Genomic DNA, 12,887 nt, shown 5'->3' with positions numbered 1-12,887 from the left:
TGGGGGGGGGGGGGTTGTCAGTGCCCTGTGTAACTCCTCCTCTTGAAGAACAAAAAATGCACATTAAAATGCAGATATATGCAAAATAGTGGCAATTATGCAAAAGTGTTCAAATTGTGTCCAAATGTATCTTTCCTGGCTCAAAACTGTACACTTGTTAGCACAAATCTTTGCTTACACTCTGCAATGAAAAAACGCTGGGCATAAACAAATCCACCTTGACACAGTCTTATTAAGCACACTGTTGTGTCAAATATGTTTAATACTAGGAGCAACGGGCACTAGGACGTGAGAGCTCCCTGAGGCCCCAGCCTGGCCGTGCCAGTGGGACCCCAGGGTGGCGGCACAGGCCGCGACAGTGTCCCAGTGCAGGCGTGGGCAGCGACCTCTGGGCTGGCGCCACCACAGGCCACCCTGAGGGTGCAGCCGGGTTGCAGGCCGACAACGCGCATTGGTCCTGGGCTGTGGGGGGGCCAGCATGGCAGAAGGAGCGGCCACAGCATGAGGGCCCGCCGCATGATGTGGGGGTTAGTCTGCCCATCGTCTGCGAGGGGAATGAGGGCCAGCGCAGCGCCGTCACCCGCTAGTGAGACGAGGGGCGCTGGAACAGGTTGGCACTGTCTTCGTGGCTGGGCGGGCGGCAGCAGTGGCGTTGGGGCTGCATCGAGCACTTTGCAGGTGAGCGGGCGCTAGGCCCCGTGCAGCCGCAGGGCTGGCGGTGAGGTGAAGTGGGCTTTGGGCGGTGACGATGGGTGCGGCGGTGGGAGGATCAGCCTCCGGTCCCCATCTCCTTCCCCCGCTGCAGACTCCAGGGTGGAGGGGTGACAGAAGTGGCCGCCACTGCCTCCGTGTCCGGCCAGGTGGCGGCGTCCCACGGGCTGCCTCCACTGCCATCAGGCCAGTGGGCCACACCTGGTGGCAGGGCATCCAGGCAAGTGGAATCGGTGTTGCCTGGTGATGAATGGCAAGAGGGTGGCAGGATTGGCGAAGGGCTTGGATGCATGCAGCCGCTGAAGCATCCATTCCTCCCGGCGGCTCCCCGCAGAACGCAGGAGAGGCTGCCCGGCAGGTCTGTGGGCAGGACTGAGGTGATGGGAAAAGGCAATGTGGCCAGGGGATTGGCCCCCTTCCTGAATGACAGGCCAGGGCTCCAAAGGCTGGGGAGGCGTGTGGAACGTCTCACATGAAAACTCTTTTATATATAAGGAGGGATATCACATCTATCTCAACAAAATCATACCACTGAGAGAACCAATCACCTGCTTTAAGCATGAAGCTGTTTCAGTGGGGAGAAAATTAAAGCCTTGGCTGATTCCTCCAAGTTTCCACACCAACACGCCATTGCTTTAGCCATTTTGCAGCACAACAGTATGAGCCAAGGAAGCCAAAAGAAAGAGCACTTCACAGACCAAATGCATTCCCACAGCATCCATGACCACCTCTGGTCCCACCCACACGAACACATGAACCTGCTTGATACTGAGGCAGACCGTCTGTCTATCTAGCTCAGTATTGTCTACTTTGACTGGCAGCAGCTCTCCAAGGCTAAGGTCTTTCACATCTTTTTTACTGGAGAGGCTGGGAATTGAAACTTGGACTTTCTGCATGCAAAGCAGATGCTTTACCACTAAGTTTTGATCCTTCCTTAATAACAAGGAACATATGATGCTGCCTTATGCTAAGTCAGGCCTCTTAAGGTCAGGATTCTCACAGCAGCTCCCCAGGGTCTCAGGTAAACGTGTATCCCGACACCTGATATCTGGCCATTTTAACTGGAGGTGCCCGGGATTGAACTTGGGACCTTCGGCAAGCCAAGCAGGTGATCTACCACATAGCCACAGTCCAGATCATAGCTTATGGGGACAAACAGCAGGCATGCTGAACTTTGAGTGGAAAATGTAACGTGGCTTTTCTGGAAGCACAACTCAAAGAGCAAAGCTAACTGTACTCTTTGCCATCCTTTACAGGAGGGGCTCTTGTGCCCTTGTCAGCTGTGGCTAGCCTGGTGCTGTCTGAAAATAGGAGAATCCAAGGAAGATGTAACAATCTCATCTACTCTGTGCAGTCTTGAGAACAGGAGTGCACTGAAGTCAATGAGCTCAGAATTACGTAACTCTGTTCAGGATTGGATTGTTTTAAGATACAGAAGAATTCTGACAATGCAATCCTATGCAGAGTGACTCCAGTTTTAAGTCCACTGGAAATCAATGAGAATAGAGTAGAATAACTCTGCCTGCAAGTTACTCCAGTCTAAGCCCGTTCATTCCAGTGGCTTTGGACTGGAGTAACTCAGCACAAGATTGCACCCTAAAAGTTGGATGGTAGAAAAAGGCCCTGTTCAAACAGTACATACCTATCTTGACTGCACACACCTCCATATTGATCCAAAGGTCTGTGCTTTGAGGCTACCATCTATGATCAGGTGCTTGAGGGAGAAGGAACTGGAGGCAGCCCCTCCCCCACTACTCCAAACAAAGACACTGACCTCTTTTATGAGGGGTGAGTTTACAGGTTTCCATGTAGACAGCAGTGTAAACTGGAAGCAGACCAGAATCACACAAGGAGCATTCATCTAAGCACACGGTTCCCAGTCCAATTGGGGATATGCACCAGTAAACCAGCAATGTCCTAGTTGCATCAGGGTGAAAAAGTACACATGAAATTGAATTAAGATACAGTTACATATTTATATAGACAACAGTTACTTGGGATTTCAAGAGCAAAAGATTTTGCATTTGAAAATTTCACTGGACTTCTCCTAGAACATATTAACTATTTCTTGGGGGTCCAATATTTATTCTTAACAATGAATGGCAGCAGGCCACACTTGCACAAACAGAACACAGGTCTGCTTGGATAATCAACACCCCACCAGTTCTGGAAGTCCGGGCAAGCCACAAAACCCGATGCTTCAAGGAGCTCCTGATGGGATTATCTTTCTGCAGTTTTCTGTAGCTGTCTGGCCTGGAAGGTCACATGTGCAGCAGACCTGTGGGAGAACTGCCCTGGAAGAGTATTTGGGAAACACACATTACAAGTTGTTAGGTGTACACAAGAAGTTTTCAGTGCACTCCCACAGGGTTACCAAGAATGTGAGGCAGCCAGGTAAAGAGCCCTGCCAGAGAGCCAGGATTGGTTGTTATTCCCTGCCGAGCGTCCACTCAGTGACAAACCTGTGTCTGTCACTAGGGAATGTGTGAAACTGCTCTTTCAGGAACAGCAACATCGCATTAAACTTATCAAGAAAAGGCTTGCTGAATGCAGAAAAATCAAATGAACAATGAAATCTAATCACAACGCCAGATACTTTCTGTAATATTTTATTTATATAGAAATACTTAAAAAAACATGAAGTAGCACCATTACTTAAGTTTTACCTTTATTATGTAGAACTTTAAATGTCAGAAAAATAAAACTCTTGATACAATTTCAAATCTTGTCTCAGCAAATATAATATTAGTATTTGACCATGAGGTTAAAGGCCCTTTATCATAAAATAAAATATACTTTGTTTTTAAACTTTGCTCAGTAAAGTACATTTAAGATCAAGTAACATCACCTACATATACATAAACGTGGTAAACAAATGTATTAAAATAGAAATACTAAACTATAGTGGTGCAACAGAATTTTTTTTGTAATTTCCACCGAATTCTATTTATACAAATGTTAGAAAGCATCAACAATTCCTTTTGACCGTATGCTTAAAACATTTCAATTTTTTGTAATAATATAGAATAAAATATGCTTTATATCACTGAATAGAAAATATGCTGGGTGAAGCAGATTTAAAAGATTTTTTTTCTTGAACCTATAAAAATCTCCATCCCAACAGAATACTGTTCAAAGTATTACACATTTTATGGTTTTGCAATTCCATTCACAATTTGTGTGATATTAAAATAATACAGTGTTCTTTGCCCATAAGGCCATACTAAAAAATAAAAAAGATTTAACCCAGCTACAAAAAAGTTCACTGAACTTAAATTAAAATACTTGTAAACATCTTTGCAATATGAAATATAATTTTTCAAGTCAAAAAAGAATAAAATACTTCAATCTGTATTAATGCAATTTATCTTTAAAATCTTTAAACGCTAACTATATATATATATATATATATATGAGATATATATATATATGAGATATGTTACAGTTTCCTTTTTTCTTCTTTTTTCTTTGATAAAGCTGCAGTATCATAGTTTATTATTATTAATTTTTCACAGGAAAAAAAACAACCTTGCCCTTTCAAGAACGTTCAAGAAAAGTTATCCATCTATAGATTTCTCAATAAGCAATCTAGCCTACCTTAGTTTGGGGGGGGGGAGAGAGAGAGAGATTGTTTTGGAAGCTTGGCCTTAAAAGTGTAAAAACTAGTATATTACTAGAACGACGTTCCTTAATATTTATAGCATGCATTTGATGTTACAAATATCCCCCTTAACCCACTCTAGCCTACAGTACACTCAATGCAAAAATAATATATATATTTTATATACATATATATATATACATATACATACATACATATATATATATATATGAAATGGTAACCATCCTATAAAGTCAGGTTTACTCCCCCCTCCCCTTTTGTTACTTTTTTTGGGGGGGGGGGATGTGCGGATACTGCAGCTTTAATATCTATCTGTCGATCGATATATGCAAGTAAGAAGACCTTAAGATGCAGGAGAGGCGGCGTGTCGGAGGCGGGTCTCTGTGCGGCCGCGAGTCTTTCCTTAGGAGAAGATCCGGATGGCCTGAGTGACGGCGCTGTGGCAGACGGGGCACTGGGGCTCCGTCTTCTCGCAGATGCGGTTGGCACACTCCATGCAGAAGAGGTTGTGGCCGCAGGGCACCAGGGCCGCGATCACTTCGCTCTCGAAGCAGACGGAGCAGTCGCGGCTGCCTTTCCTCCTCATGCCGGAGGAAGAGCACGACGAGCTGGAGGAAGAGCTGGACGAAGAGGAGGACGAGGCCGAGGAGTCGGACGGCAGGCCGGGCAGGTGGCAGCCCAGCCCGTTGGCGTAGAGCGGGTAGGAGGAGGAGGAGGACGAAGAGGAGACCGAGGAGGCGGCGGCGGCGGCGGCCACGGCGGCGGCGATGAGGCGGCCTCCCGGGTCGCTGGGACAGGCGCGTCGGAGGAGGAGGAGGAGCGCCGCCACAGCCGCCGCGCCTTGGCCCGCCGCTCACCAGCAGGGCCAGGTTGGCGTTGGGCGCCGGCGAGCCGCCGGGAAAGGACACGGCGCCGGGCGAGGAGGGGCCGCGTTCGAACTGTGACCACAGGAGGGGCGCGCCGGGCGGGGGCGCCGGGGCCAGGTCGAAGCCCGGCGGGGAGTCGAAGGGCGGCAGCTCGGTGGCGCAGCACTCGGGCGACGAGATGACCTCGCCGCCGCCGCCGCCGCCGTAGACGCCGTAGCCGTTGTTGTTGCCGTTGTGGTGGGTGAAGGCGAGGGCCGGGCTGGGCGGGCTGTAGTCGCCCAGGCGGCCCCCGCCGAAGTAGGAGTCGGTGGAGGCGCTGCCCAGCGAGCTGGAGCTGTCGTTGCGGTAGCTGCAGAAGGGCTTGCGGCCGGGCGTCGGCGTGAGGCTGGCCGAGGAGGAGGAGGAGGCCGGCGGCGGCGGAGGGGGCGGCGGCGGAGGGGGGGGCGGCGGCGGCGTGGGCTTGCTCCAGAGGCTGCCGGCGCCGCTGCCGCCGCCGTTCAGCTCGAAGCCCACGTCGGTGCCGTTGGCGTGGAAGTCGTTGTCGTCGGTCAGCTCGATGATGCCGCCGGTGCGCATGGCGATGTGCGCCTCGATCTCCTCGCGGGCGCGGTCCACGTTTTCGGGCATGCCGGTCACCTCGAAGACGGGCTCCTTGTCCCGGCTGGGCGTGACGATGTAGGTGTGCGTCTGCTGCTGGATGCGCTTTATGGTGGCCCCCTTAGGCCCCACCACCAGCCCCACCACCCGGTAAGGGACTCGCACCTGGATGGTGGTCTGCCCGGGCAGGTTGGGCGGGCTGGGCACCGTGCCGTTCAAGACCGTGTTCTTGTTCCGGGAGGCGCGGATCATGGAGAAGTGCTCCGCCGCCGAGATGATCTCCCTCCGGGCCATGGCCACATCTTCCTTCCTGCCCGTGACGACAAAGAGCGGCTCCTCCCCGCGGACCGGGGTCTTGATGTAGGTGTTGGTTTTGGCCCGCAGAGCTTTGATTTTACAACCTGGAGGCAGATGTGGGGCGGGGGGAGATTGGAAGGGAAGAGGGAACGGGACAGGGAGAACCGGTTACACCTCCGGATTTCGGACGGCGACGAAAAAAATGGTCTCACTCCCCCCCCCCCTCCAGCACTCGAACCGTTGCTTCGCCCCACTCCCCTGACAGGGGAAAACAAACGCGCACGAGCTGCCCCCGCCTTTTTGCCCCACACGCCCACCTCAGCGCTCCCATCCAATATTCCCTCTGGCCAAGACGCAAACCCCCCCCCCCCAATTATCTGATGGGGAGAGACCAAAAAAAGAAAAGAAGCCCACTCCGGGGGCCAAGCCAAGTTGTGTGCCACCATTAATCAATATGCATCCTTTGCAAGGGGGTGACACAGATAGACAGCAACACCCCCTTTCTTAGAAAGGGGAAAAAAATAATTGCACGCTTGTGCTCCACGCATTCCGGGGGGGAAGGGTTAAGAAACAACCCGGGGGGTGGTCCTTTTTTGTTAAAGGCGGCGGTAGCCCCCAAGGTCTATGGAAAAGCTACCCAGATGCTGACTGCGGATGCTAGGAACCCAGCCCCATTGTGTCCGCCGCCTCATGGCGATGCCTCCAAAGGAAACACCCCTTCGTTGCTAACTAGGGGGGGGGAGCGATAACAACAAACTCGCACTCACGGGGTGTGTTTTTCTTGCGAGCGGCTCTCTCGCGCTTTCTTTCGCACCGTCAAAGCGGCGCAAAGGTTGGTGCGCATAGGCGAGGCGCAGCCACATCTGGCCGAGCACGGATGCAAAGGCGAGCCCCCCCCCTCCTGCCTCACTTCCTTTGTCTGTCTCAGGAGCAGAGAGGCAGCCAGGTTGGCCAGCTGGGCTGAGGGGGCGAGGCGGGTTGGGCATCCCGAGCCACCCCTACAAAAACGCAAGCCCGGCAGGCACCGTGGGGGGGGGACCCTCGCCCCCCCCCCGAGAATACACACACACACCCAGGGGCGCGTTCGCCCACCTTGCCTTCCCACGATCTCGGCGACATGCTCGGAGCTGGGCACAGGGACGCATTCGGTCATGTTCACGCTCTTCTTGCGCGGCTCGTTGTCGTAAAGGGAGCCCGTCTCGTCGTTGTCCAAGCCCAGGAGGGAGAGCTGATCCAAGGCGATCTGCAGGGCTCTTTGGTCATCCAGGGTCTCGCCGCCGCCGCCGCCGCCCCCGCCGCTCCCATTCCTCTCCATGTCGGCAAAAAGCGAGCTAGGCATAGTCCCGCTGGGGGTGCAGGATCGCGCCCTCCTCCTCCTCTCCCTCCTGCGCTCGGATCAGTAGTCGGGGGGGGGGGGGGTAAGCAGACACAAAGGAAGGAGCCGAGGCAGATGGCCAGGGAGCAGCGGCCGGGGAGGAAACGGAGGCAAGCGCCGGTGGGGATCCTGGGAAGCAATCCCTGGATGCTGGTAACAAAACAAAGCCCCTCAAAAAAAATTTTTGTAGTTTCTTTGTGCTGTTTAAAAAAATAAATAAATCCTTGCTTTGCAATGCAATCCGGTTTATAAGATGCTTTCCAAGACCCCCACCTCCACGACTCCCCCCCAAGTTTTTTTTTCCTCCGGGCCGGTTTTGGGGGGGAGGGCTGGCGGGGGTGTGCGGACGGCGAGAGCGAGGCGCTGCGCTGCCTCGTCCCCCCCTCGCGTTCTTTTTGCTGGCCACAATGCCAGGCGATGGCAGCGCTGCTTTAAGGAGCCCCTCCCAGCCTCCGCTCGCTCCGCACCCCCCCCCCTCCTCCGCCTCTTTTCTGTCTGAGCCTCTGCTGCAGCCAGACAGCGCTGGGGAGGGGAGGGGAGGAGGGGAAGAAATCAGAGCGCCGCAGCCCGAGCGGCCCCGCGCCGACCGCCGAGGAGCCCCCGACGCCGCTGCGCCCGCCCATTGGCCGCCCGGCCGAGCGAGGGGCCGGCGCTGAGCCCGGCCCCTCCTCCCCTCCCCGGCAAGGCTCCGCTTCCCTTTGTTGTCGAATGCAGAACAATAAAATCAGGCCCCGAAAGCGACTCCGAGAGCGCGACCCCGATGCCCGTCGCGGTCCCCGCCGAGCAGCAGGCAGCGCCCGTCTTCAGACCCAGCGCCCGTTTCGTTAAAGCGCAAGACCTCTCCGAAGCCTCTGGACCCACCCAGCCGCTCGCCTCCACGCCCAACCGAGCGGAGGCCGGGATACTGCCGGGGGGGGGAGCGGGGCCAGGCCCCCGCGGCCCGTCCCAGAAGCCACAAGGACAAGGGGCGCGTTGAGCGCCTATCTGAAGCTGGACGGGCCTCAAAGGTGCGCGCCGCCCCTGCGGGTCAGGCATTAGATGTCAGCAGTCCCCTTCTGGTCTCCGGGGTGCCACTCGGACGAGAAGGGACTAAACTGCCGGCGCAGAACCCTTGTCTCGAGGCCCTTCCCCTGGAGAACGCGGGGAGACTTAGGCGAACCCTAATTCCTGAGCATGTGCAGAGAAAGCCTTTCGTGGATAAGAAGCGCTGCCCGTCCTCCGCGCTCACGCCTGACAGTGGGGGTGCCAAAGGTTTCCAGGTCAAAGGGGTGTGGCCTCTCCGGGCAGCTCGTGAGCTCTTTTGTTTTGCAAGTTAAGCGGCAACGCATTTTTTTTTAAGAAATCAACATTCATTCATCCCCCCCCCCAACCCATGAGCTGCTGCAGTATGCTGGAAAAGCACGCCCGATGGGCACTCTCCGAGCCAGCACCATACAATGTCGCCCGTTGAAACACACATCGCATCCTTATTTCTTTGTGGCAACCTGACTCAGTAATCAGTAAAGGATCTATTGCAACCCGAGAAGCCCACTGATCGTCCTCTCTGGCCGCCGTTTCTTTGTCGTGAGCTAAGAAAGACCCCCCAGATCTGCGGCGCCTGGAGCCCAGCGATTTCACGCCAGGCGGGGGGGAGGGGGACTTGCAGGGCTCCCGTTGCCTGATTGGAACAGCCGGTTTCTGCGCCTGCGCCCCGCCTTCCGCTGGGGCTTCTCGGGCATGCGCGTGGCACCCACCTCTTCCACATAAAGGCTGACGAGAAGCGCGTTTTCCCCATTCAGGCACTACGAGTTGCCGCTGGTGCGGGGCTGTTCCGAGAGGAGGAGGAGCGGCGGCAGCAGCAGCAGCAGACGCCCCAGCAGGCCTCCCCCGTCTTCCCAGGGAGACTACGCCTTCGGGAGCCACGTGCATGGTGGGCTGGGAAGAGGAGGCGCTCATCTGAACGGGGAAAGGGGAGGCGGGTTTTAGGAAGCGTTTTGCAGCTCTGAAACAAAGCGTGCAAGCCTGGAAACAGGAAGAGAGATTGAGTAGAATGCTTTTCGAATTTATGGCACACAAGGCATCGGGATCTTGAACAGGTTTCTGGACGCATAATAAGTCACCCAGTGTGCCAGCAGCAATATGAAGCGTTTCTCCTGGAGCAGGAAATCATGCTGGTGTGCAACAGGCCGCTTCTGCTTAAGACTGATGTTTCTTTTCTGCCTCGGCCTCGGAGTCGACTGGATTGTTCAAGCTGTTGAAAGGCAGGGATGCAATGAAATTACTGCCTGACTGGGATGAGGCAAACCTAATGACTCATGCAAAGATGCACCATACTGCTCTCTGAAGGTAATTTTGCTGCATCTCTGCATTGGGTTGAGCTAATTGTATCTGATGCAGAAAAGTGGTAGACTTACCCACCCACCTCCAGCAGGGACTGACTGGGAAAAGGCAAGGACAAAGTAGTGACTGGTACAGAGAAGCAGCAGGTAGATCCCTTCCAGGGTCAGACATCCCACTGATCATACAATCATGACAGCTCTGACGTGTCTAGAGAAGAATGACTAGAAGGAGGCATAGACGGAGCCCTGAATTGTGCAGCTTTCTTTGGGGGTGGGTGCTTTGGGGGTCTCATAAGAGCCTGTAATTGCTTAATTATTTGTCTGCACACAAATAGTTCCCACGCAGGACATCAGTGGGCCTCAGCTCACTGTTTGGCCTTAGCTGCTTTTTAAAAATCATACACTGTTCTGAAGTAGAGGTCCCCAAAGCTGCTAACACATGAATGAAGCAATACATTTTAAAAAGAAAGAAAGAAAACAAAAATGGCTCTGAAATATGCTATTACTGCCCTGTCATAAGTGTCAAGGGACTAAATCTGCTCCCACACACACACACACACTTGGGCAGACAGTTCCACATGCAAGGGCTAGTGGATGCCCCCTATATTTGCAGCCCCCCCAACCTTCAAACACCCAGACAGAGGCTGCAACCTTAAGCATACTTTCCTGGGAGTAAATGCTGCTGAATAAATTAGGATTTACTTCCAAGTAGACCTGTTTAGGATTGTTCCCACAGGGTACTTCCACCATATGAGGTCTTCTTCTGCACAGATGGCTTCACATACACTTTGAGAGATACAGTGTGGTAATTAATATAATCAAACTCTCCCATAGGGATTGGAGAGCTGGATTTATGGAGATTTGAATCATGGAATAAATTTTGATGTAGCATATACCAAGATAAGAAAAAAGGGGGAAATGCAACCCTAACACTTGTCCTTGTATATACAGTACAAACAGCAGCTTTTTCATTACCTTTGGATCAGCCCCATACCCTTTCCTTGGCTGCTGCATTAACCAAGTCTTCCCATCCTATTTCCTTCACTGTCCTCCTTTCAACTCTTTTGCTTTGCCCAACTAACTTTAACTGACTCTCCAGTCTTAGGATTGTTTTCAGCTTCATCAGGTTGATCCAATCACAGGCCAGCCAAGCTGTGACCAACTCTTCTTCCGTCCCAGGCTGCTCCTCCTAAGCTCACATTCTCTCAACTGAATGTACCCAGTTCCTTTTAAACTTCACTAGTCAATATTTAAATAAACAGCACTTTAAGCTGGTGTAGAATAGTGGTTAGAGTTGGACTAGGATGCGGGAGAGCCAGGTTCTAGGGCCACTCTATCATGGAAGGTTGCTGAGTGACTGTGGGCCGACCTCACAAGGTTATTTTGAGGATCACATGGAGAAGAAGAAAGTGATGTAATCCATTTCAGCTCCCCATTGAATCATAAAATCAGAGTTGTTACTTCCATGGTCATCTAGTCCAACCCCCTGCACAATGCAGGAAATTCACAAATACTTCTCCCCCACACTTCCAGTGACCCCTGTTTCATACCCAGAAGATGACAAAAAAAAAACCCTCTAGGATCCCTGGTCAAACTGGCCTGGAGAACAATTGCTTCCTGACCCCGAAGTGGCGATCAGCATTTCCCTGGGTGTGTAAGAAAGGGCCACAAGAACTAAGCACTGAGGCAACACTTCCTGACCTCCCTCTCATGATCTAGCTAAGTACACAGAATCGGCATTGCTGACAGATGGCCATCTAGCCTCTGTTTGAAAACCTCCAAAGGAGGGCCCACCACCTCCCAAGGAAGCCTGTTCCACTGAGGAACCACTCTTGTCAGGAAGTTCTTAATGTTTAGCCGAAATCTCTTCTGATTTAATTTCAACCCGTTGGTTCTGGGGCAACAGAAAACACCTCTGCACCATCCTCTATATGACAGCCCTTCAAGTACTTGAATATGGTTCTTATATCACCTCTCAGTCATCTCCTCTCCAGGCTAAACATACCCATCTACTTCAACCTTTCCTCATAGGACCTGGTCTCCAGATGCCTCACCATCTTCATTGCCCTCGGACACATTCCAGCTTGTTTATATCCTTCTTAAATTGTGGTGCCCAGAACTGAACACAATACTCTAGGTAGGGTGTAACCAGAGCAGAGTAAAGTGGTACCATCATTTCACATGATCTGGATGCTATACTTCTGTTAATACAGCCCAAAATTGCATTGGTATTTTTACCTACCGTATCGCACTGCTGACTCATGTTCAGTCTATAGTCTACTTATACCCCTAGATCCTTTTCGCACATACTACTGCCAAGACAAGTCTCCCCCATCCTATAATTATGCATTTGATTTTTCCTACCTAGTTGCAGAACTTTACATTTATCCCCATTGAAATTCATTTTATTTGTTTTAGCCCAGCTTTCCAGCCTGTCAAGATCATCCTGTAGCAATTATGGTAGAGGTCTTCTACCGTATTTGCTACCTCTCCCAATTTAGTATCATCTGCAAATTTAATAGGCATTCCCTCTATTCCTTCATCCAAATCATTGATAAAGATGTTGAACAAAACAGGTCCCAGGACAGATCGTTGTGGCACTCCACTTGGCACTCCAAGAGGATGAGGAACCATTCACAAGCACTCTTTGGGTGTGATCTGTTAACCAGTTACAGATCCACCTAACAGTCATAGGATTCAGATCACATTTTACTAATATGTGAACAAGAACATTATGTGGAACCTTATCAAAAGCCTTACTGAAATCAAGATAAACTGTCTACAGCATTATTCCCCGGATCCAGCAAGGTAGTAACTTTCTTGAAAAAAAGAGATAAGGTTAGTCTGACATGACATGACTAAGAGCCATGCTGGCTCTTAGTAATCACAGCTGTCCTTTCTAAGTGCTCAAGGACTGACTGACTGATGATTTATTCTAAAACTTGTCCAGGTATAGGTGTCAAGCTGATGGGTCGGTAAGTTACCTGAGAAAATGGGAGAAAACAGGGAGGAATTTCAGACAGACGATATAATCCAGAAGAGGAACGGTTCCCAAACCGTTTCTGGTCTGTCATTTCAGACAGAACTGTTTTAAAACCGGT

At 51.7% G+C, this 12,887-nt stretch overlaps 1 protein-coding gene across 1 annotated transcript; it reads right to left on the bottom strand.

Moving 5' to 3' along the window:
- Nucleotides 1-4,616: 4,616 nt before the first annotated feature.
- Nucleotides 4,617-7,432, bottom strand: MEX3B (mex-3 RNA binding family member B). Its single transcript, XM_015420969.1, has 4 exons — nucleotides 7,186-7,432; nucleotides 5,664-6,197; nucleotides 5,174-5,594; nucleotides 4,617-5,055 (listed from the first exon to the last, which is right to left on the bottom strand). Exons 1-4 carry the CDS (start codon nucleotides 7,430-7,432, stop codon nucleotides 4,737-4,739), a joined length of 1,521 nt encoding a protein of 506 aa, XP_015276455.1. The 3' UTR covers nucleotides 4,617-4,736.
- Nucleotides 7,433-12,887: the final 5,455 nt, after the last annotated feature.

This window comes from Gekko japonicus, unplaced genomic scaffold, assembly GCF_001447785.1.
Source record: "Gekko japonicus isolate JY-2015 unplaced genomic scaffold, Gekko_japonicus_V1.1 scaffold3320, whole genome shotgun sequence".
In the NCBI taxonomy this organism is placed as follows: Eukaryota; Metazoa; Chordata; class Lepidosauria; order Squamata; family Gekkonidae; genus Gekko; species Gekko japonicus.
Note: the sequence above shows the minus strand (reverse complement) of the source record. Positions and strands in the feature narration are given on the sequence as shown.